The sequence below is a fragment of the Haliotis rubra genome, unplaced genomic scaffold, assembly GCF_003918875.1.
Source record: "Haliotis rubra isolate DU_JTF1 unplaced genomic scaffold, ASM391887v1 Scf275, whole genome shotgun sequence".
NCBI classification, from domain to species: domain Eukaryota; kingdom Metazoa; phylum Mollusca; class Gastropoda; order Lepetellida; family Haliotidae; genus Haliotis; species Haliotis rubra.
Genome location: NW_025766836.1, coordinates 627869 through 650321, shown reverse-complemented (window position 1 = coordinate 650321; position 22453 = coordinate 627869). Strand labels below are relative to the sequence as shown.

General features: G+C 41.5%; 1 protein-coding gene across 2 annotated transcripts in view; it reads right to left on the bottom strand.

Annotated features, from left to right (window-relative positions):
• Positions 1 to 3743: 3743 nt before the first annotated feature.
• The window catches only part of LOC124280880, a 30373-nt gene continuing 11663 nt past the window's right edge, over positions 3744 to 22453 (bottom strand). Inside the window, exons 1-4 of one of the 2 annotated variants that reach the window (XM_046716870.1) lie at positions 20094 to 20292; positions 9234 to 9377; positions 5599 to 5824; positions 3744 to 4214 (exon numbers count right to left, since the gene is read on the bottom strand). In XM_046716870.1, coding sequence (XP_046572826.1) covers positions 4184 to 4214; positions 5599 to 5824; positions 9234 to 9357 — 381 coding nt within the window. In that variant the 5' untranslated portion in view covers positions 9358 to 9377; positions 20094 to 20292 and the 3' untranslated portion in view covers positions 3744 to 4183. Of the gene's footprint in view, positions 4215 to 5598; positions 5825 to 9233; positions 9378 to 20093; positions 20293 to 22453 lie in introns of those variants that run through there. The other variant, XM_046716871.1, reaches the window with a different exon arrangement.

Genomic DNA, 22453 nt, shown 5'->3' with positions numbered 1-22453 from the left:
GTCAGCGAGCCTGACTACCCGATCCCGTTAGTCGCCTCTTACGACAAGCATGGGTTACTGAAGGGCAATATTCTAACCCGGACCTTCACGGGTCACACAAACAAGCAACACCGTTTGCATGCAACAAGGCGGCTGTATATACCTGCTGCCTAGTGACGTCACGTTAACTACACTAGCATTAGGCCAGCCACCTCTTTATATCTGTAATATAGTCATCGAAGTGTTCTTCATAATACCTTTTTAAATCCTCACTCTATTAAGCTACAAAGTCTAAAACATGCCTTCAGGAAGACGTGAAATTGAAACTATTTTCGTTCAAGGTTATCTTGGAAGATGCCAAAACGGTCCCACCGACGCCGCAGCATCAGTGACCAGCTGACACGGCTCTTCACATCCGGCGCAACAATATGGCGGTTTTGAGTCATTATCACATTCATCTTAAATGCTTTTCAAATGTGATTGAAAACGTTACCCAGGAGAGTTGGGTTTTTACTGAAGTTACGTGGAATATTGTTCTCATCCGTAATGGATTCTTAACGACATGTGATTATTACATAACACCGAGAAATTATCACTGATCTTCGTTAGTATAGTTGCGAGCAGTGCGCACGTTTCGATGTAGTTTTCGTCGTACGTGTAGCCCGGAGTAATAACTTCGTAACAGCCCATATATCATAAAGAAGGGGGCGGTGGGGTAGCCTAGTGGTTAAAGCGTTCGCTCGTCACGCCGAAGACCTGGGTTCGATTCCCCTCATGGGTACAATGTGTGGTGCCTATTTCTGGTGTTCCCCGCCGTGATATAGCTGGAATATTGTTAAAAGCGGCGTAAAACTGAACTCACTCACTCATAAAGAAGGGATCTATGGACGCCAACTTCTTTATTATGAGGCTACCCCATCGCCCCTTTATTATGAGGAACACAGCGTTTCGGAGTATATACCTGATGAAGGAGTAAGGATATACTCCGAAACGTTGTGTTCCTCATAATAAAGAAGTTGACGTCCATGAAACTCCCTTCCTTATGTGTACCACTTTTAAATGCCTTTCAAATCCATTATGTCGATTAGACCAGAGCAAGCCATGTTGCGTCAGTAAATGCACTATCGTATCACTGGATATTCTGGTAAATAGATCACTTGATTGTCTGGTGTGTTTTGAGGCCGCCCTCGCATGGCAACAGTACGTCCAGGCGGCGTCAAACAATGAAAACTTGTTTTTACGCAAATTGTGTGAATGGTTCGTTCTACTGGTAGGGCGGGTTATGCTGACCTTCTTCAACCAAGTGCAACCATGGATTTTCACTGTCCCTTCATATACTATTCGGCGGATTATAAACTAGTTTTCTTTAGAACAGGAACAATTAACTTTGTGTGGATAGACAACTTCCTTATTGCAATGGATGCGACGTTTCGCTGTAGATGTAAACACCGTTATCAAGCACGTGATAACTTGCTTGCTTGATAACGGTGATGACGTACTGGCTTGATAACGGTGATGACGTACTGGCTTAATAACGATGATGACGTACTGGCTTGATAACGGTGATGACGTACTGGCTTAATAACGATGATGACGTACTGGCTTGATAACGGTGATGACGTACTGGCTTAATAACGGTGATGACGTACTGGCTTGAGAACGGTGATGACGTACTGGCTTGAGAACGGTGATGACGTACTGGCTTGATAACGGTGATGACATACTGGCTTGATAACGGTGATGACGTACTGGCTTGATATCGGTGATGACGTACTGGCTTGATAACGGTGATGACGTACTGGCTTGATAACGGTGATGACGTACTGACTTGATAACGGTGATGACGTACTGGCTTGATAACGGTGATGACGTACTGGCTTGATAACGGTGATGACGTACTGGCTTGATAACGGTGATGACGTACTGGCTTGATAACGGTGATGACGTACTGGCTTGATAACGGCGATGACGTACTGACTTGATAACGGTGATGACGTACTGGCTTAATAACGGTGTGAGCAACTACACCCAAACGTCGCATCCATTGCAAAAAAGAAGTTGTCCTTCCATAAACAATCGTTCCTGTTCACCAGCTTCTAAATTCCACTCCTCGTTCTGTTTCATTCATGCTAGTACAACCATCGTCATTCATCATTCATTTAAATCAGCACTTCAGTTTCATTGTTTCAAAGGTCCTCATGGAATAGACCATGTGAAAATGTGGGTTCGAGTCAAACAATCTATCTACTAATACACATACTGATACACCAGCAGTCAGCTAATGCCACGGAGTCCTTGAAGTGCGTGCATATGTTACCTTCGCGGATAGAAGGTCAGTGCCAGCCCGGTTGTACAGAGTTGTGTCCCTTGGGAACACCAGAAACCTATGATTGTAGTCATGTGTGATTTGTTTCTGTGTTAGTTAGAGCCATACCGTGGTGCTCGTGAAGACCCGGGTTAGAACTGCTCTTCAGCAACCAATGCTTGTCGTAAGAGGCGATTAACGGGATCGGGTGGTCAGGCTCGCTGACTTGGTTGACACATGTCACCATGTCCCAAATGCTCATGCTGTTGATCACTGGATTGTCTGGTCCAGACTCGATTATTGACAGACCGCCGCCATATGACAACAACCAACCGACATGACGCCGTGTCCAGGCTCAGTGGACTACAGCTTGTTCATGTCTAGGATATTTTATGTCACAAAGTGGTTTCTTGTCGTCCCGATTAAGACTCGATTATTTACACAGACCGCCGCCATATAGATGGGATATTGCTGAGTACGGCGTAAAACTAAACTCACTCACTCACAAGCGTTTCTTTTACATAGTTTAAAACAAGAGTTGTCCTCCACAGTTTAAGAGGCTCCTTCCTAACCTACAGGATTTGCCCTTACCCAAACCACAAACTCTTTTCCATCACAGTATAAGACAGGAGTTGCCCTCACGCTATTGAAGAGGCTCCTTCCTAAACCACAAGGGTTGCCCTCACGCTATTGAAGAGGCTCCTTCCTAAACCACAAGGGTTGCCCTCACGTAATTGAAGAGGCTCCTTCCCAAACCACAAGGGTTGCCCTCACGCTATTGAAGAGGCTCCTTCCTAAACCACAAGGGTTGCCCTCACGCTATTTAAGAGGCTCCTTTCTAAACCACAAGGTTTGCCCTCACGCAATTGAAGAGGCTCCTTCCCAAACCACAAGGGTTGCCCTCACGCTATTGAAGAGGCTCCTTCCCAAACCACAAGGGTTGCCCTCACGCTATTGAAGAGGCTCCTTCCTAAACCACAAGGGTTGCCCTTACCTAAGCCACAAACGTTTCTCTTACACAGTTTAAGACAACAGTTGCCCTCACGCAATTGAAGAGGCTCCTTCCCAAACCACAAGGGTTGCCCTCACGCAACTGAAGAAGCTCCTTCCTAAACCACAAGGGTTGCCCTCACGCTATTGAAGAGGCTCCTTCCTAAACCACAAGGGTTGCCTTCACGCTATTGAAGAGGCGCCTTCCTAAACCACAAGGGTTGCCCTCACGCTATTGAAGAGGCTCCTTCCTAAATGACAAGGGTTGCGGCGTAAAAACCATACCCACTCTTCTAACGTTTTCACAGACCGCTGCCAATAGTTGGAATATTGCTGAGTGCGGCGTAAAACTAAATTCACTCACTCACTCATTCATTTTAAGGGTCCTGTAATCCAGAATACGGAGATACGTACTGATGAAACACTGTTCAGCTTAAACATTTCAAAAAGTCTAAACAATAACACTGCAAAATGTTCGAATACTTTACTTCATTTAAGCCCCACAGTTTCCAACGACACAGAAAGAACACAGATTAGTTACGTGTTAACGAACATAGATCACAATCGTGACCAAGGAAGAAGTAAAGAATATTGTAAAATGTTTTATCCAATTCCTGTTGGACACACATTCACTTCGGTCCTGTCATAATCACTGCGACCACTGCTTTGGGCTACTTCCGGTTCCGCTGAGTCCACATAAATATCTACAGTAGGCTGTCTTGATACAGTATAACACCATGCACGGGGACACCGCAATGCGTTGCAGATACATCCTCAAAATGACTGAAGAAATAAATTGTAAGTATCTCATAAAAATGTTCCTCTTTACACCCCTTTCTTGACATGCGCTCTGTGCCGGAAGCTTCACCAGTTTCGCCATGACGATATGCGTTGACAGCCAAAAGCGTCTTACAACAAACTGTCATCATCAGCGTTGCTTCTGTAAAGGAATAAAATAATATTTTAAACGAATCTATTTTATTTTGTTCTCATTATCAGACCTTAATCCGTTTCAAAAACGCCATTGACCCTCACTTGCAGTTACTCGTTTGCTCGTCAAGCGGAAGACATGGGTGCAATGTTTGAAGCCTTTTTCTGGTTTACCCGCCGTGATATTGCTGGAATATTGCTAAAAGCGGCGTTAAACCATACTCACTCACCCTTCCAGTTACTCGTAAATGAGGCCTCGCCGGTCCGTACATTATTAATCTGGACCCTCTAATTGTTGGACATTTATGGCAATTTTGGTCTATATACACACGGAGCGAAATCATTGTTCCAAATAAATCAAATATGTCAATCTGAACGATTTCATTTGTAAGGCAGCTAAATATATCATTCAAAGTTGTAAATGCTTGAGTTTGCAAATAAACAGAGGTGTATTCATAAATGAATCTTTTGATAGTGCGTCTGTGGTCTCATGCAGGCCGAAGACAAACATCTTTACTTTGCCATTTCCGGTGTCTTGACGCAAATAAGGCATTTCTTCAAGCGCTAACAATGCCCCGCCTCCTTCGGAGTCGTCGTCTTTGTGACATATTGCAGATGCAGAATCAATAAGTCTGTTAATAACATCCGCTATTGTTCATAAACAATAAAAGCCTGGAGGTTTCAAGTGACCGTAGACTGAAGTGTCCGTGGAGTCAATACACCACGTGACTGTACGGGATGCATGCATGGAGGCATTGATTTCTTAATTCAATATGCTATTCATTAATGTGTTCAGTCATGGTCGGGAACATACAATACCAGCCATGGAGATTATAATTCTTCTTTTTAAGTAGCTCTTTAGCGTCTTTACTATTTTTTATATTCCAAGCTAATTGTTCCAAAGTCGTTCAAATTCACACCAACTCCGGAGAATATTCCGTCCTGTTTTTAAGCGGAACAGATTCCATTGTGCGTAAAAGGCAAACTCAAAGATGGCATCCCTGCATAATTCCTTTAAAAATATCTTGGAGGAGGGGTAGCCTAGTGGTTAAAGCGTTCGTTCGTCACGCCGAAAACCTGGGTTCGATTCCCCACATAGATACAATATGTGAAACCCATTTCTAGGGTGTCTGTCGTTATGTTATTTGAATATTGCTAAAAGCGGCGTAAAACCATAGAGCCAAAGTTTCTGCCATATAAGTCCTGTCGTCTTAAGTGAACTATCCAGCTAAACGAGCTCGAGTTGAGGATGTGATAATGTATACAAAAGAACCACCGACGACCCTTACATAAGATCAAATAGTGAATATGACACATAAAAATATGTTCAAGCAAAGAACATCTTTACATGTATAAATAAAAAAAAATCAAAATAAATCAAAATGGCTTCATACCTGTCGTAATAGATAAGGTCATGCAGAGATAGAGCTTGAACAGGCAATGTCCGGGTCATTTGGTTTGAGGCCCGATCGGACAGTGCGGGACTTCCGGATCGCTTAAAGTAGCCAGTGTCTACCATTCCCACGCAGTTCGCGTACAATTGCCAGTTTCGTTCCAACCGCCCGTATAGGTCTGTGTTAGCAGAGCGTAGAATGCCAAGTAGGTGGTTGACGTTCTTGCCTGAAAGTAATAAAATACAAAAATATAAACAGGGTATTTGATAATGCCTGTTTGGTTTAATGCCACTGACAACTTTATATCAAGATGAAAATGGTTTGGGTGTAACGTATGTTACATTTGGGATTAGATTTTCTCAGAAAAGTACAGATTCTAGTACTTTGTCTTAGGTTGAATCCCATCCGGGATTCGAACCCACACTCTCAGAGGCAACGCTATTCGCAACGTCAACCATCTAACCCGCTCAGCCATCGCGGCAATCATGAAGATGGCAGTCGGACAAATGACCAGTTTCTAAATGGCATTGTGTATTCTTGGTGTAGGTATGAGTGAGTGAGTGAGTCAACCAAGTCAGTCAGCCTGATCACCCGATCCCGTTAGTCGCCTCTTACGACAAGCATGGGTTACTGAAGGCTCATTCTACGGGTTGGTGTAGGCATGTTGATAGCAAGTCAATAATCATTATCATGACGTATCCGGGATTAAAATCAAAGAACACTGAATTCTGCTGTTCTGAAAGGCGAATTGTTACCTTACCGAACCCCATTGCCCCAACCAACGATGTTAACTTGAAAAGACAATCCTCATTAAACTGTGTGCAACTGACCCATGACCTTCACATCTCCAAATGAAACATCATTCTTGTACCACAAAATGATGTGCACTCAGTCACAATGTATAATAAGAGGTACAAGCCCCGAAGGTGTCTGCACGCCGAGTTAAGATGCATGGCAGTGAGGTGTAAGGACCCCCACGAGGAAGATCTCATATCCCAATGGCATCGCAAGACAGATCAGACCTCATGATCTCATTAACAACACCAGATATTAACACTGGTACCTATGAGACAGGGCGGTAGGGTAGCCTAGTAGTCAAAGCGTTAGCTCGTCACGCCGAAATTCCGGGTTCGATTCCCCACATGGTTGCAATGTGTGAACCCCAATTTTGGTGTCCACCGCCGTGGTATAACTGGAACATTGCTAAAAGCGGCGTTAAACTAAACTCACCCATTCATATTCAGGAAGTAATGCTTCATTTAAAAAATAATTATGAATAAGTCACGTCTTTCGAACAACGAATTCTGATCACTTCAGCACCGAATTCGATGCTGACGCTATCCCGAAACCACCATGAGATTGTACACATACCACGCCATAGACTACGCCGTTAAAGAAAACATAACAATAGCATTGTTAGGGCTGGGGTTTCTTTTGCAAATATTCAATAATGGAAAAGCGCAAAACAAGTATTGACACCTCCTTTAAATCTTAAAAGAGTTATTTCATCTTTTGAAATCACAATGCTTCGTGTCTACAAGAAAACAACTGCAGCCCACTACCATGTTTTCACAATGTTCCTCATAGAAGGAAATATTTATAATATTGACACACTCCTGGGAAATGTCTTCGACTATGAAGTAAATATTGACAGAGCGAAGCTTCAATTATGGTATTATTATTTCGGTCAACCGCCATGTTCATCTCAGCTCAGTATATTATTCTTATATTTACATAAGCTATAAGTCTACCGTCGCGATGTTATGCTCGTTGTACACTACTCTGTATTTTATACAATATATTAATGACACACAACCTAATCAGATAAAGTAAATGCGTACAATACAAATATTGCATTCTCTGTCTGAGAATATTGATTATTGGGTCCTACTCTACGGACTGAGCAGAGGAATCGGTTCAGTCAGTGTAAATCTTCACAACCCATTTTTATGAATACGTTTAAATCTTCACAACCCATTTTTATGAATACGTTTAAATCTTAACAACCAATTTTAATAATACGTTTAAATCTTGAATACGTTTAAAACCTCACAACCCATTTTATGAATACGTTTAAATCTTCACAACCCATTTCTATGAATACGTTTAAGTCTTCACAACCCATTTCTGTGAATACGTTTAAGTCTTCACAACCCATGTTTAATGAACACACAATGACATTATGAAGGTCGTCAAATGTAAAACATGTTATATTTTGGATTACACTTTCTTTATGGCATTGTGAATGCCATCCGTGGGGGCCGTGCCATTTACATTCGTCACGGGGGTACACAAAGTCCATGGTCTGGACTACTAGATGTCTGACTTCCATTTTTGCAGAAACTGTGGTGGCTTAGTGGGTTAGACGGCTGACTTTGTGTGCTGGCGATTAGGTGCCTGACTGAGAGTGTGGGTTCGAATCCCGGATGGGACTCAACCCAACAAAAGTATTAGAATCTGTACTTTACTGAGAAAGTGTAATCCTAAATATAACATATGCTATATTTTTTATTGAAAGAAATCCCAAAACTAATTTACACAAATGAATGTTTTTCACATCATACATGATAATTTCTGCTCGGGGAACTGAACAGTTGAGTTGTCTTTCACAACACATATTTTATGCCATTAAGCATATCCCACGAAAGATTTATCGCATGCCACCTTATATCCTTTCGTTTCTCTTTCTTTCTCTTTGTGCTTTTCTTTTCTTTAATCCTTTCTTATTTCTGTTTCTTTCCTACACATTTGTGAATGTGTTCTACAAACCACTTACGTAAACCATGAAACTAATGTCACAAGAACGTTTTCCTCGACTTACTATACTGATAAATGACCTTGACTTTGAACTTCAAGACAATTAGGTAACCTTTTAAAGTAATAGGTTTGAGTCCGTACACTAATGCCACTGAATCGCGATCTCGTTATGAATTGTGTGTAAGGCCGTCTTAAAGCAATCCATTTGTAGAATACCAACTCCAAAGAAACCATCTTTGAAGACGTCATGGATTGAACGTTAAAGGGGAATTCCTCATCACGGTTTCGCTGCTCATTTCCAGTCCATGTCTAGTCGTCTAAAGCTTTGTGTGTTATTAAGACATTCACCAAGACGTCGTATTTACGAGTAATCCGTCATTAAGAGGTCGTATCTATTTTGATACTGTTACTTTTTGATGTGTAGCGTAGATATTGAACATGTAAGTATGCCAACATACCCGTGAACATCCGGGTTACAATTGGTCTTCAGCAACCCGTGCTTGTCGTAAGAGGCGACTAACGGGATCGAGGTGTCAGGCTCGCTGGCTTGGTTGACACATGTCATCGTATCCCAATTGCGTAGATCATGCTGTTGATCACTGGATTGTCTGGTCCATGCTCAGTTACTTACAGACCGCCGCCCTATAGCTGGAATATTGCTGTGTGCGGCGTTAAACAACAACGACTGACTGACTGACTGAGTTTGGTTTTACGCTGCTTTTAGCAATATTCCAGCAATATCACGGCGGGGCACACCAGAAATGGGCTTCACTCATTGTACCCATGTGGGGATTCGAACCCAAACAACAACGAAACCAAATCAAACTTGCCAACAATCTCACTCACTCACTCGGCATTTGGGACCGTCAGCAACGTACCTGTGAGCCTGGATAAAGACATGAAGCCTCGCAGTGGGTTCTCCCCACACGGATGAGCGGGGCACACGGAGAAGAGACACAAGTAGATGAAGAATACCTTCCCTAGATCTTTCTTCCTCACCATTCTTCTATACGACAGTAGCCCTGAAACAAACAACAACATTCTTCAGACAGTGACACATTTAGTTTTTTAAAGGTTTTGTGTGAGTGAGTATATTTTTACGCTGCGTTCAGCAATATTCCGGCAATATCACAGGGGCACAAAAAATGGGCTCCACACATTTGTACCCATGTGGGGAAACGAACCCGGGTCTACGGCGTCACAAGCAAACGCTTTAACCATTAGGCCACCCCACCGTCCCTTAAAGAATCCAAATGAAGTTGGTTAAAGGATCTTATTTCGGCACATCGGAAGTGTAGTTAAATTTATGGAAAACGTAGTGGTTATGGCATTACGTCGAAAAGCCGGGTTCGATTTCCTACATGGGTACAATGTGTGAAGCCCATTTCTGGTGTCCAATGATATTGCTGGAATATTGCTAAAAGCGGCGTTAAACCCAACTCACTTACTGAGTGAATATGGTTTTACGTCGCTTTGAACAATATTCCAGCAATGTTGAGACGGGGGACACCAGAAATGGGCTTCACACATTGTACACATGTAGACAATCGAACCCGGGTCTTCGGCGTGACGAGCGAACGCTTTTACCACTAGGCTACCTCACCGCCCCTTGTTGACATGAACACAGCTGATCATCTTCATAACAAATAAAAAATATACTTCAGTTTCTTAATCATGCAAATCCCGAGGCCACGTAGGAACCCTTAACCACCTTGTCCTTTTTTGGTTAAATATTGATTCAATAAACATTATTTCATTTGGTACATCATACTGTATCGCATGACATATCTTTGACACCACGCTCATGTCTCGTCAAACATGATCAATAAGCGTAATTTGATAGACGGCGGTAGCCCAAGGGGGGTGGTATTGGATCCTATACCTCCTGGTGATCCAACTTCGGATTGGCGTCTGGAGACGTTGTTCTTGACGAGACTCAAGAGAACTTTAATATATACATCTTATGTAAATGACTGTCATTTGCATAAATGAATAATAATTAGTCTTATCAAGTTAATAAAGATACCATTGGAAGGTATATCGATATTCATGTGGGACCTGCTGGAGATCAACATACACTGATGGGGCTGTGGGTGAATCGTGCTTTAAGGCCGCAGATGTTACTGTGATAATTGGAATACTACAGGCATTGTACATTTCCCTGCATAATTGCAGATGTGAAGTACAACACAACAATCGGTATTGTACTTATTGTGAACTGCTATTGTGAATGAATGTTTGGATACCAGGTGGCTTTGACGACTGAGGGTTGAAGAAGTGGTTGCCGCTTCTAAATGATTAAGGTGGCGCTGGGTTAGTTCAGTAGTTAAAGCGTTCGCTCGTCACGCCGAGCCAGAGTTCGATTCCTCACATGAAAGGCTCTATTACATGGGTAGTAATGATTGTTTTGTAGGCAATGTTGAGTCAAAATCGCGATTTATCAGAGGGAATTTCATTATCCTACAGAAGGGAAGTTGATATGTTACTTTCCGGCAGCAGTTTTGTCTTGCTCGTTTGTTGGTTAACGCCACACAACATCCTATCTAAATGGCGGTGATCTGCAAATAATCCAGTCTGGACCAGACAATCCAGTGATCAACACCATGAGCATCGGTCTTCGCTATTGGGATACGATTACATGTCTCAACCAAGTCTGGAAGCCTGACCACCCGATCCCGTTAGTCGCCTCTTACGACAAGCATGGGTTGCTGAAGACCAATTCTAACCCGGATCTTCACAGGTTGACACGACTGGATATACCAGATACCAGAAGATATATACATGTAAATGGCCCAGTTAAAGGAAGTTCAATTACTGGAAGAAGCATCACTGGAAAGTGACGCACTATTACCCATAATGGACCTTCCTAGCAGGAACCCTTGGGAAATGGGATTTCCTTTTGAATGTGTCTGGATTAACGAGGTTGCACTCTTCATGATGACTGAATACTTTCAGAAAATAACATGGATATTTCATATCCGTTTTACCCTCATGTTTACCTAGCCCCTTTGGAGTAACTGACGATCAAACCACGACAGGGCAATATCGCTGAACTGAGTATAATGGCCGCCATTAAAGACAGATGTTTCTTTCATGTCTCGCGATATGACACGAGACCTAATTCGTGTTTTCCGCCCCCTACAACTTTATCCCGAATTTTATCGTTCGTGTGGGAGTCATGTTTTGTTTTGTAGTCTCATCATGCGCACAATGTCGTGAAGGTACTTTATATAACCATTTATTACCGTTAGTCCTTCTACATCGTAATTAGGGCTACCTGTAAGCCAAGGTCAAACCGGTTCCCGATTGGATGGGATATTTAGAACATGATTATCAGTTTATGCTTCAGTTTGACTATTAACTTACTTTAATACCGCATATTATGTAAAACGTGTAAAAAACTCCTTTCCAGTCATAAAATGAATAGCTGAAATACATTAACGTGATGTCAGCGAAATGAGTTTGCAAACCGGTTTTCTTGAGTGGCGAAACCGAAATACGAATGAAAGGAAAGGAGAAAGGTTGAATTCGGTCAAGATAAAGAGACACTTCAAAAAGGACGGCGCACTTTCATCTGTGCTAAGATGCATCACCAGGACGCAACCTAACTAATGTAACCAGTCGTTTATAGATTTAAGAGCGACCCTAATCGTAGCTTGGAAAATTAAGCGATATCCGTTAAAGAAGCCCTATGGCCGCTATTAGCGATTGTCATTCATTGAGAATGACCTCTGATTGGCCGACATTGTACTTTCACTTACCGCGGAAACAACATAGAAATACGAAACATATTTGGTCTCAAATAGCTGCGTCATCTGACGTCTCATGAATGATAAAATATCGGGACAGACCATCTGAAATTCGCTCCAGAAATAATTTTTTTCTTATGGTTTTAAAAAAGATGTTTCTCGTAGGAAATCATGCAAAAATCTCTGCTCAAATTGCTATGATACCAATTATTCTCTGAAAACTGAAATTTGAATAGAAAGAGCGATCATAATTGTACTTCAAAAACTTCAGTTATAGACACCGAAAACTAGATTTTGGAATATGGCTCGACGTAAAAGGTGACGATTGGAAAGTTGAAATCATCCAATCTCTGTGTCACTGCATAGAGTTCCACAGATCTCTTATATTTCTAATTTAGATGGATAAATCAGATTAGCAAAACCTCCATGGATCAGTGAATCGATTTTCCCCCCTAAGTTTGTCAAGTGAGATTTTACAAAGTTGACAGCTTAACTGACTTGACATGACCGAACTTGGTTCTTTTCTGAAACTGTTAAAATTCAAGCAAATCCTTTTAGAGAATCCACATAATGTCAATTTACTCAGCTCCGACTCCGATACTTTCTATGAATATTTGGAGCGTCCTTCCTTCATTATATGAAGGATTATGGTCAACCTCTGAGAAAGGGATTTGGTATTACATTTGCCGGGTCCAATAACATGCTTGTTCTTGTTAAGATTGTTATCGAGCTTTCAAATTAAATATGTCATCAGGTTTTATTTTTTTTAAAGTCAAAAGTTCACAGTACCAATGCGTGTTACTTTTTCCTTCTCGGTTAAGACACTGGGCATATACGAGGCATGTTCTTTGATAAAACAATATAAGTAGTTAGATTTACTCATAACGGTTATGCTATTGGGGGTGTTATCAGTGGGAACAACTATCACCTTTTCAGGCTGGGCGGCCAGACTGGTAAAATGGCAAGGATTTATTCCAATTCTTTTTCTCCCTTTTCGACGTGTGCAGTCTACCAATGACATCATAACACACTAAATCAACCCATTCTTGAAGACATTCAAGAGATTCTCCTCATTGGCTCATTTTGGGCCATACGTTTCAACAGCACCAACAATGAAAACTTTGTGGTATCAAAAGATAGGGGACTGCAAAGGTGACGACATTCAACATATTCTCCTCTTTGGCTCATTTTGGGTCATACGTTTCAACAGCACCAACAATGAACATTTTGTGATATCAAAAGATAGGGGACTGCAAAGGTGAAGACATTCAACGTATTCTCCTCTTTGGCTCGTGATTCTATGTCCAACAGATTGGTATCAGTCATGTCATTTACACGTGGCGGAGTTTACAGCAGGAGCAGCAACGTCCTCGACGTTGAACACTATTATTGAGCAACCTGGAGGAAACAGTGTTCGTATAGGAAAACGAAACTGTTCTTAATTTCGAAATAAGATAAGATAATGCTTTATTGCCCGAAAGGGAATTTTGTGTACATCAGAGTTGAGAACATAAGAAAACAACATTTAAGACATGAGCAGCAACAATGACATTGAATGCATAGTAAACAACAGTATTTATGAGAGAAACATCTAACAATAAATATACTAAGAGAATAATGTTTAAGACTTGTTTAAAAAGGATATGCTAACTGGTATAAAAGAGTGTTTACTTCTCTTTGACGTTACATTTGGTAAAAGATACCTACGGCCAGATGGTAAAAGTGTATAACAAGGGTTTAAAACATGGGTTGGGTCTTGTAAGATTCTGAAAGAAAGATTTATAACTGATGACATGTACAGGGTGTCTACACTATCAAAATAACAACAAGCAATTTTTCCTGCAACTTTAACAATCATCTTTAATTTGTTCTTATTTTGAAGCGACAGAGGTCCGGACCAACACTGCATAGAAAATGTTAAAATGGATTGAATACATGATTTGTAAAACAGAGACATAAAAGTGGAATCAATGTGGAATGAGCATAGCTTTCTCAGGAAGTGGAGGCCAGACTGACATTTGTTGTAGACTGCGTGGTATTTTGAGTGAAAGTCAGTTTGTTATCAATGATTGTCCCTAGGTACTTGTACTCCTCTACAACCTCAACTGTTTGATCGTTGACGATGACAGGTGTAAGAGTTTAAATATTGATGTATATCCAGGAAAACCTATTTTGTTTGAGAATCCTCTTCAGGTTAACATTACACCATTAGGGAAACAATTTGCGTTTGCTGAACAAACTTAAGTCAATTTTAATTAGTTGAAGCATGCGTGTTTATACACTAAAAGTTAACGTACGTTGTAGGGACGACTGTTAACCTTATCAGTATGTAAATAAACATCAGTGGTATTTGCGGCTGCTGGTGTTTTATCACCGTTCATTTGGTCATTATCCTTCGAAGGTCACAAGAAAGTAGTTGTCCATTACTCAGACAGGATTACTGACCAGAAACATAGACATTTCAGCAGAAGCAAGTGAACGAAATGTAATCGATAATTACACGTTATACCTTAAATCATCTGTTTTTCAATGTTCTTTTTTCGTATCTGTATAACGCCGCTTTTAGCAATATCCCAGCAATTCCACGGCGCGGAATACCAGAAATTGGCTTCGCACATTGTAACATGTGGGGAATCGAACCCTGACCGCTTTAACCTCTAGGCTACCCCATCGTCCTAACACAGTGTATGGAATGCTCGAGCTCCAGTGAACACACCTGTGCCTCATGTTTAATTAGGTTATTTTTTTACAGTTAATGCAGTTTCCGTATCAAGGACGTTGGGTCAAAAGGACAACCTTGTCTTATGTAAAATACTTTCATTACATGACGCCGTGACCAGGCTCAAGGGGTAGCCTATACGCCTTGTTCATGTCTAGGGTACTTTATGTTACAAAGTGGCTTCTCGTTGTCCCGATTAACGAGTCCGACAGGGCAGGTGACTAACACATCAAAAACTCATATTCAAAAGGGATTCCCCACATGGGTACAATGTGTGAAGCCCATTCCTGGTGTCCCCTGCCGTGACATTGCTGGAATATTGTTAAAGCGGCGTAAAACCCGACTCACTTACTCACTCGCTCATATTGTAAAGGACCCGTGAAGATGCGGGATATAATTTGTCTTCAGCAAACCATGCTTGTCGTAAGAGGCGACTAACGGGATACGGTTGTCAGACTCGCTGACTTGGTTGACACAAGTCGTCGTATCCAAATTGCTGGTGATCACTGGATTGTCTGGTCCAGTCTCGACTATGTACAGATCGCCGCCATATAGCTGGGATATTGCTGAGTGCGTCGTGAAACAGTAGACAAATTAAATGTCACCAGTTAGCGATGTTAGTTACAATGTGTGTTATAATGAAGTTTTTAATATAATATATGGAAACACAAGAGACGTACTATCGATGATAGAAAACCGAAAAGCCCTTTTTAGATTGATTGATTGAGTGAGTATATGAACATGGTTTTACGCCGCTTTCAGCAATATTCCTGCAATATCACAGCGGGGGACACCAGAAATGGGCTTCACACATTGTACCCATGAATCGAACCCGGGTCTTCCGCGTGACGAGCGAACGCTTTAACCACTAGGCTACCCAACCGATGTTTAGAGAACAAATGGGTTATTCACATTCACTTTAAAAGGCACTACGCTGTCACTGCCTTAGCGGACCGCCGTCGCCGTTGTGGGGATACGGCGTTCACCCGGACAGCGTAAGGTCGGTGGTTCTTTGTCTGCCCGGATCGGACCGAAAAGACGTTAGACGATGTTACTAGCCTCCGGTGTGTCGCTCGGCTTTAATGGGATGCTTCAACAGCCGTATAATGGCTCTGAGTGGGGTATTCATGTTCAAGTGCTATAAGGTTTGATGTATTTGGAGCTGGTAGTATGTAAGCAGCATCAATCCGGACAAGTAAAGCACCGGACAGACACACAGACATCCACTCGCGCACGTCAGTGCAATATTCGTATACATGACATTAAACGCCATTTCACCACACCTCAATTATCCTTAAAGATGCTTTTTAGGAGATGGGTATAGAGTTCTGATTAAAGACGGATACTGTCCAGCTGCACATTAAAGCATCATTAGGACTCTTCTGTTGGGGTCAAAGCGGAAGGTCAGTCAACGACCACAATGATGTAGCCACGCACATTGGGGGAAAGCTATCGACAACAGGAAACAGGACCCTTCTCATATACTCTAACCACATCAATATATAGCGCAGCAAAGAAAATAGCAACACATTGCAATGTTGTCGAAAACGCTAAAACAGAAGCGACTTCGCGTATTGAATCCGTGTCCAGTAAACATCAACAAAAAGTTAAGGTTGGTTTGTTGGTTTGTAAGTTGTTTTACGCCGCACCCATCAGTATTGCAGCTGTATGGTGGCGGTCTGTAAATAATGGAGTCTGGACCAGACAATCCAGTGATTAGACAATGTACGCAATTGGGATACGATGACATGTGTGTCAATCAAGTCAGCGAAGCTGACCACCCGATCCCGTTAGTCGCATCTAACGACAAGCATGGGTTGCTGAAGGCCAATTCTAACGATTATATAAATGTCTTGTATCTGGAGAACCACATGGATATAAGATAGGCTTTGTAAATGAAATATTTGTTTAAAAGGGTTTTCAAACTGCAACGAACTCACTTAATAAACAGCAATAAGAACTCTTACAGTAAAGCATTGACTGCTCGGAACTTTATCACCTTGCTATACTTTACAAGACCTAACAAGCCCAGTTTCTCGCTAAAACAATTTTTATTTGAGCGATCGACTCAACAAAACTTCAACCAGACATGTTTTACTCAACCTATGAAGGATTCACCTTTTTTCGAAAGCACTCCACCACTGGTACATTAAAATTCACAATAGTTAAATAATAATCTGATCTGAACAGATTCATTTGGACGCAAAAGGCAAAATTGTACTGGAAATCATAATGTATGTCTCACGGAAACAAATGATGACACCGTGAGTTCGCGACAAGGGTAAACAAAGCGACAAAAATCTCCTATGTTCATAAGAAGTTGCTTTCAAAGCAGTAAAAAAAGTGTTAAGCATACGGGGTAGTCTGGTAGCCTTGCGGTTAAAGCGTACGCTCGTCACGCCGAAGGCCCGGGTTCGATTCCCCACAGGAGGGGGCGCGGTGGGCGAACTGGCTAAAGCGCCAGGCTAGTGATCCAGCGAGCTTGAGGTGACGGGACCGAGCCCACCTGTGACCGGGTGTAAAAACCTTGGAGTCAACTTTGTGTGCAGACTCTTTCAGTGTTGTCACAACCCCTAGTGTACAGTACACAACCCTGTGCACTTAAAAGAACCCACGAATCCGTAGGTATATGACCAGATGGTGGCCACATGAATACGTGCAAACACCCAGTTGCGGGTACAGCAACGTGCAGTGAACTTGGACAAAGTACTGTGACTATGTGTCCCAGTGCACCCAGCTGTGAATGGGTACCTCGTAAGGATGGGAATGCCACAATAACTCGGTGCGCCTAGTGGCTGCAAGAGTTTGTATGCTCCCCAGGGAGTTGAGATTGACAATACGATGTGCCGTTGAGATTGACATCCAGTGAACGAGGAAAAAAACAAAGCGCCTTTGAGCAGCTGAGCGGAGCTGGATATCGGCGCTATACAAATGTATATATGATGATGATGAGGAGTACAATCTGTGAAGCCCATTTTGGTGTCCTCCGCCGTTTAAGTGCTGGAATATTGCTAAAAGCCGCTAAAAACCATACTCACGCACTCACGCACGCCTAACTACCATCCTTGTGTGCCTGTGTACGTTCTGAGATTACAGCACAGAATACACAACGGCATTAGAGCTAAGATTCTTTGCATTGTCAGAAAGAGAAATATTCATCCAATGTACACTTTCCTCGAATCTACTTGGGCAAGGCATCAATCATTCGAAACGTACAGAAACAACCGTTACATTCTATCTTTCAAACCAGAATACGTCAATATTATCTGGGGCGGTGGGGTAGCCTGGTGGTTAAAGCGTTCGCTCGTCCAACCGAAGGCCCGGGTTCGACTCCCCACATAGGTACAATGTATGAAGCCCATTTCTGGTGTCCCCCGCCGTGATATTGCTGGCATATTGCTAAAAGCGGTGTAAAACCATATTCATTCAGTCACTCAGTCTATATATATCTTTCTGCATAATATATTTAAGAACAGTACCGCTACCGATGAAATATTTGGTTTGTATTATTCCGACATGAATAATCAGGAAATACACAATGCCATTTTAGAAAGGCGTCAAATGTAACATATGTTTTATTTGGGATCACACTTTCTTCGTAAAGAACAGATTCTAGTACTTGTTTTGGGTTGAGTCCCATCCGGGATTCGAACCCTTACTCCCTCAGAGTCAGGCACCTAATCGCCAGCACACAAAGTCAGACGCCTAGACCGTTCAGCCACCGCGGCTTCCGCGACTCAACCCAAAAAAGGAACTACAATCTGTACTTTACTAAGAAAGTGTAATCCCAAATATAACGTGTTACATGAATAATCAGAGCCAATGCGATATCCGTATTTTTACAACACAGTACAGCACGAGAAATATATCAATTATTCAGAAATAATAATCCGTAGAAGAATGTTTTGAGGTGAAACTATTCTTTTTTGTTCAGAACATTACTTTCTACAGAATGAAGGACTGATGTCTTGACAGATGGTACAATGCCTGAAGCCAATTTCTGGTGTCCCCCGCCGTGATATTGCTGGAATATTGCTAAAAGCGGCGTAAAACCACCCAACTCTCTCACTCACTTGTCAGATGGGCGAAGTTAAGAAGACAAGAAATATACTGAGCTCCCTCATACATAAAATTACAAGCATTCTTAAAACTACAACATGACATCTTTCACTTTAACAAACGCTGCCTGAAGCCCCATTCGGTTTCAAGCCCAATATAAAATATGTTGTAACAATCACTATTTTTCATTATTGATTAGGCACACGAGATTTAAGTTTTACAGGTAATATTGTTCCAAGCTTAAACATGCTTATGAAGTTTTACTTTTAATGTCTTATCATTTCCCTCGAATATAACGGTCACTTAATGGATATTGACGCAATCTGGTTTGATGTACTGTTAGATCACAGCAAGAAAACCGGTAATATAACCTTACTATCTTAGTCGTTGAAACACCTTTCAGTACCACTTTTCTGACATCAACATAGCTTGAGCCACTGAATGAAGATTTCTAACACCATCGATGTGCATTATTCCATGAACAATAGACTACGTTGAAATAAACGCAAGAACATGCCGGAACGGGTATACGATAGATAAAGTTTCACAGAATTCTAACTGATCAAGCTAACGTGCCTAGCATACATGTCAGAAATAGATTATGAACGTCCATGGTTATTTTTCTCTCTTTATAATAGGACATGAAAACCAAAAACGACTTCCCATTCTTTCAAGCACGTTCATTGTTGCCGTGATGGAACATCGTCTCAGTCAGTATTCAATTTAGTTTTGTAAAGAAAATCGGTAAGTGCTTTTCTTCTCACATATTGAAAAGGACCAGTTGAAGGCCTTTGAACATATGAACTCAACTATAACATGTCATCCAACTGTTATTACTAATCGTATTGAGATGACAAGGCTTAAACCAACCAAACACCATACAAAGACTTTAAAAACGCAATACAAAGCAAGATTAATAAAAGTAACAATTTAACGTTCAAAACGTTCATACAAACAATGCATCAAATAAATGAAATAATAATAAACAAACAAATCAACAACGGCTATATATGCAAAAATGAAACATACAACTTTATGGATAACAACTTTTTTGCTCTATGCACTAAACCAGAAGTTGTCATCCATAAAGACGTATGCTTCATTTTTGACTCACCAACTTCTAGAATGCCGATCATATAACCATTTATGCGTTTGTTTCCAATTACATAAATGTCTAAACATTAATTCAAAAGTTTTGACTTAAAAGGTACCTTAAAGGTTTCTGGAGTTGTGTGGAGAAGGGCTATCTACGCGTTACGGATTCCATTGATGCCGGATTCCTGTCATCCGATCATAGTTGACTGTTTCCCAGCTATCATCTTCTAGATAGTGCCGGGTCTCTCTACATCTATATAATGCCGCTACCACCGCCTCACACTACAACCACAACCCGCGCAGTGGGGGCGTACTGAGCATCACGTGCAGGTGATGTTAACCACACGATATAGACACACAAGTCATTATTCCACACCGACCTCAAACGAATGGGCGCCGTCTAGGATTATTGGTCGTGCAAGCTAAGTATATGCTGGGAGCGTGACTGACTTGATTTGAGCTGATTGTTCAGTAGTATTACAGCTCCTGTCATCACGATTTTAAGCGGAATATCTATTTTATATTCACAAACCATCCCCGTGCCAAAGCGATTGATGAAGTCAGCCAAATGCCTTCACGACAAAACACAAATCATGCGTGGGACGGTTTGAAACAAAACTAGCATATCCTTTTACTGGAGCATGGTTTTATTGAGAACATTTTGATGTTAATATATTGCTAAGCCTTGGTGTTGACTAACATATTCTTGTTTACGTTACTGAGGCGACAGTTTGCATATTTCCCAGTGCGTTGTTAAGGAGAGCTTATTGGTCGGCACCAAACACCAAGTTTATAAAATAAGTAATAAATATACAACGCTCTATACCTTTTTTTGGAGGGTGGGGGTGGGGGGGGGTGTCGACATAATCAAACACAAACCCGACTCCGTTATTGAAAATAGTTTAATTGCACTGTGCATAATCAGTAAATTATCAAAATTATATCCCTACCAGACCCCCACTAGGGCACTGAAGTCTTCTCTGACTGAATGGATACACTCTTCCGTTACAATAGCTCACAACCTCCCTCAACATGAACAGAAAATTAGAATTTCGTTCACATTGAACAGTGTGATCCCAGCAGTGGTATGACAAATATTGTTTGTTTTTCGGTCGAACAGTTGACTAGACTTTGCATGTGTTTATGACGGGCTCGATCCTTATGGGGCAGGATACGCTCACCTTTCGCGCACCTTGTCTCATCACTAATTACTTGTCATTCATAAGCATGTGCTCATGATGTAGCTGGATTGTACAAGAGACTCTGCGTTCAGCGGAGACTTTTTACGAATGTGGAAAAGGTTTTGTCGCTTTGTTTCATTTTTAAAGTATTTAGTTACACAAAGGTGGGCTTTTTAGGAGAACTTCGAAATATTGGTGTGTTCGAACAGCCGACAAAAACGTATTATCTAAAAATGCATACAGCCACAGTTAAAATGAGTGAAAAATAAACGAACTTTGAGTGAAAAAAGTATTACTTGGTTGTAATATTGCTTCTTTCCCCCTCTAACATAATAACAATAACTTTTAGAGATATAAGTCTTTTCTAGTTAGATGTGCTGTATTTGAAGTTTTTGAAATGAACAAATTTTAATTCTGATTCATATGCACACACCTGTTAATTTTCATCGTGAGTTGATGCCAGAGTGTTAACCAACTAATAACGAAAAATATAGGCCTAACGTAAACCAAGCTATTTTTTCTGCAGACCCATATAAAATACATATATTGCTTGGCCTCACCATGTTGCCGATAGTTTTCTCTAGGGCGTCTTCTTCCTGTAGGCTTTGAGGCTATATGACATTCTGCAGCCCCCTTGGGGGATTCAGTTTGAAATAATACGTGGGAATAAAAGGGACAACCCCGCAAATCAAAGTGACGACTTGCAATACGGCAAATCTGGTTTAGAGTTCTCATTTGTCTTGTTCTCTGAATGAATTAAGTAGATTAAAGTGGTAATTGAATCCCCGGGATGGGTTATGAATCATAGATGTGTGTGTCCGTTAAGCACCGACCGAAAAAGTCAATCACATTATAACGGATAACGGTACTTCTATCATGGTGGCTTGTGTACCGAGGTGCCCTTTATGCCACGTTTTCTATACGACTTTTACATGCAGACTAAATCATTCAATAATGATTAGTATACGATTGCCTGGTAGGTATCTTAGTGCTTGTGAAACTCTTTCAGGCAGAGTAACAACTGCTGTCCTTTTACGTCGATTGGTTTGAGGGGGCCTCGAAATCGAACCACCGACCTCCCTTTAAAATAGGATGGTTGGTTTATTGATGGTTGATCAATAGCTTGAACATCGATCTACGCAATTGGGATACAATGACGTGTCAACCAAGTCAGCGAGTCTGACCACCCGATCCCGTTAGTCGCCTCTTACGACAAGCATGGGTTACTCAAGACCAATTCTAACCCGGATCGTTACGGGCGTATATTAAATGACCTTTATTGCATGGGATTAAAT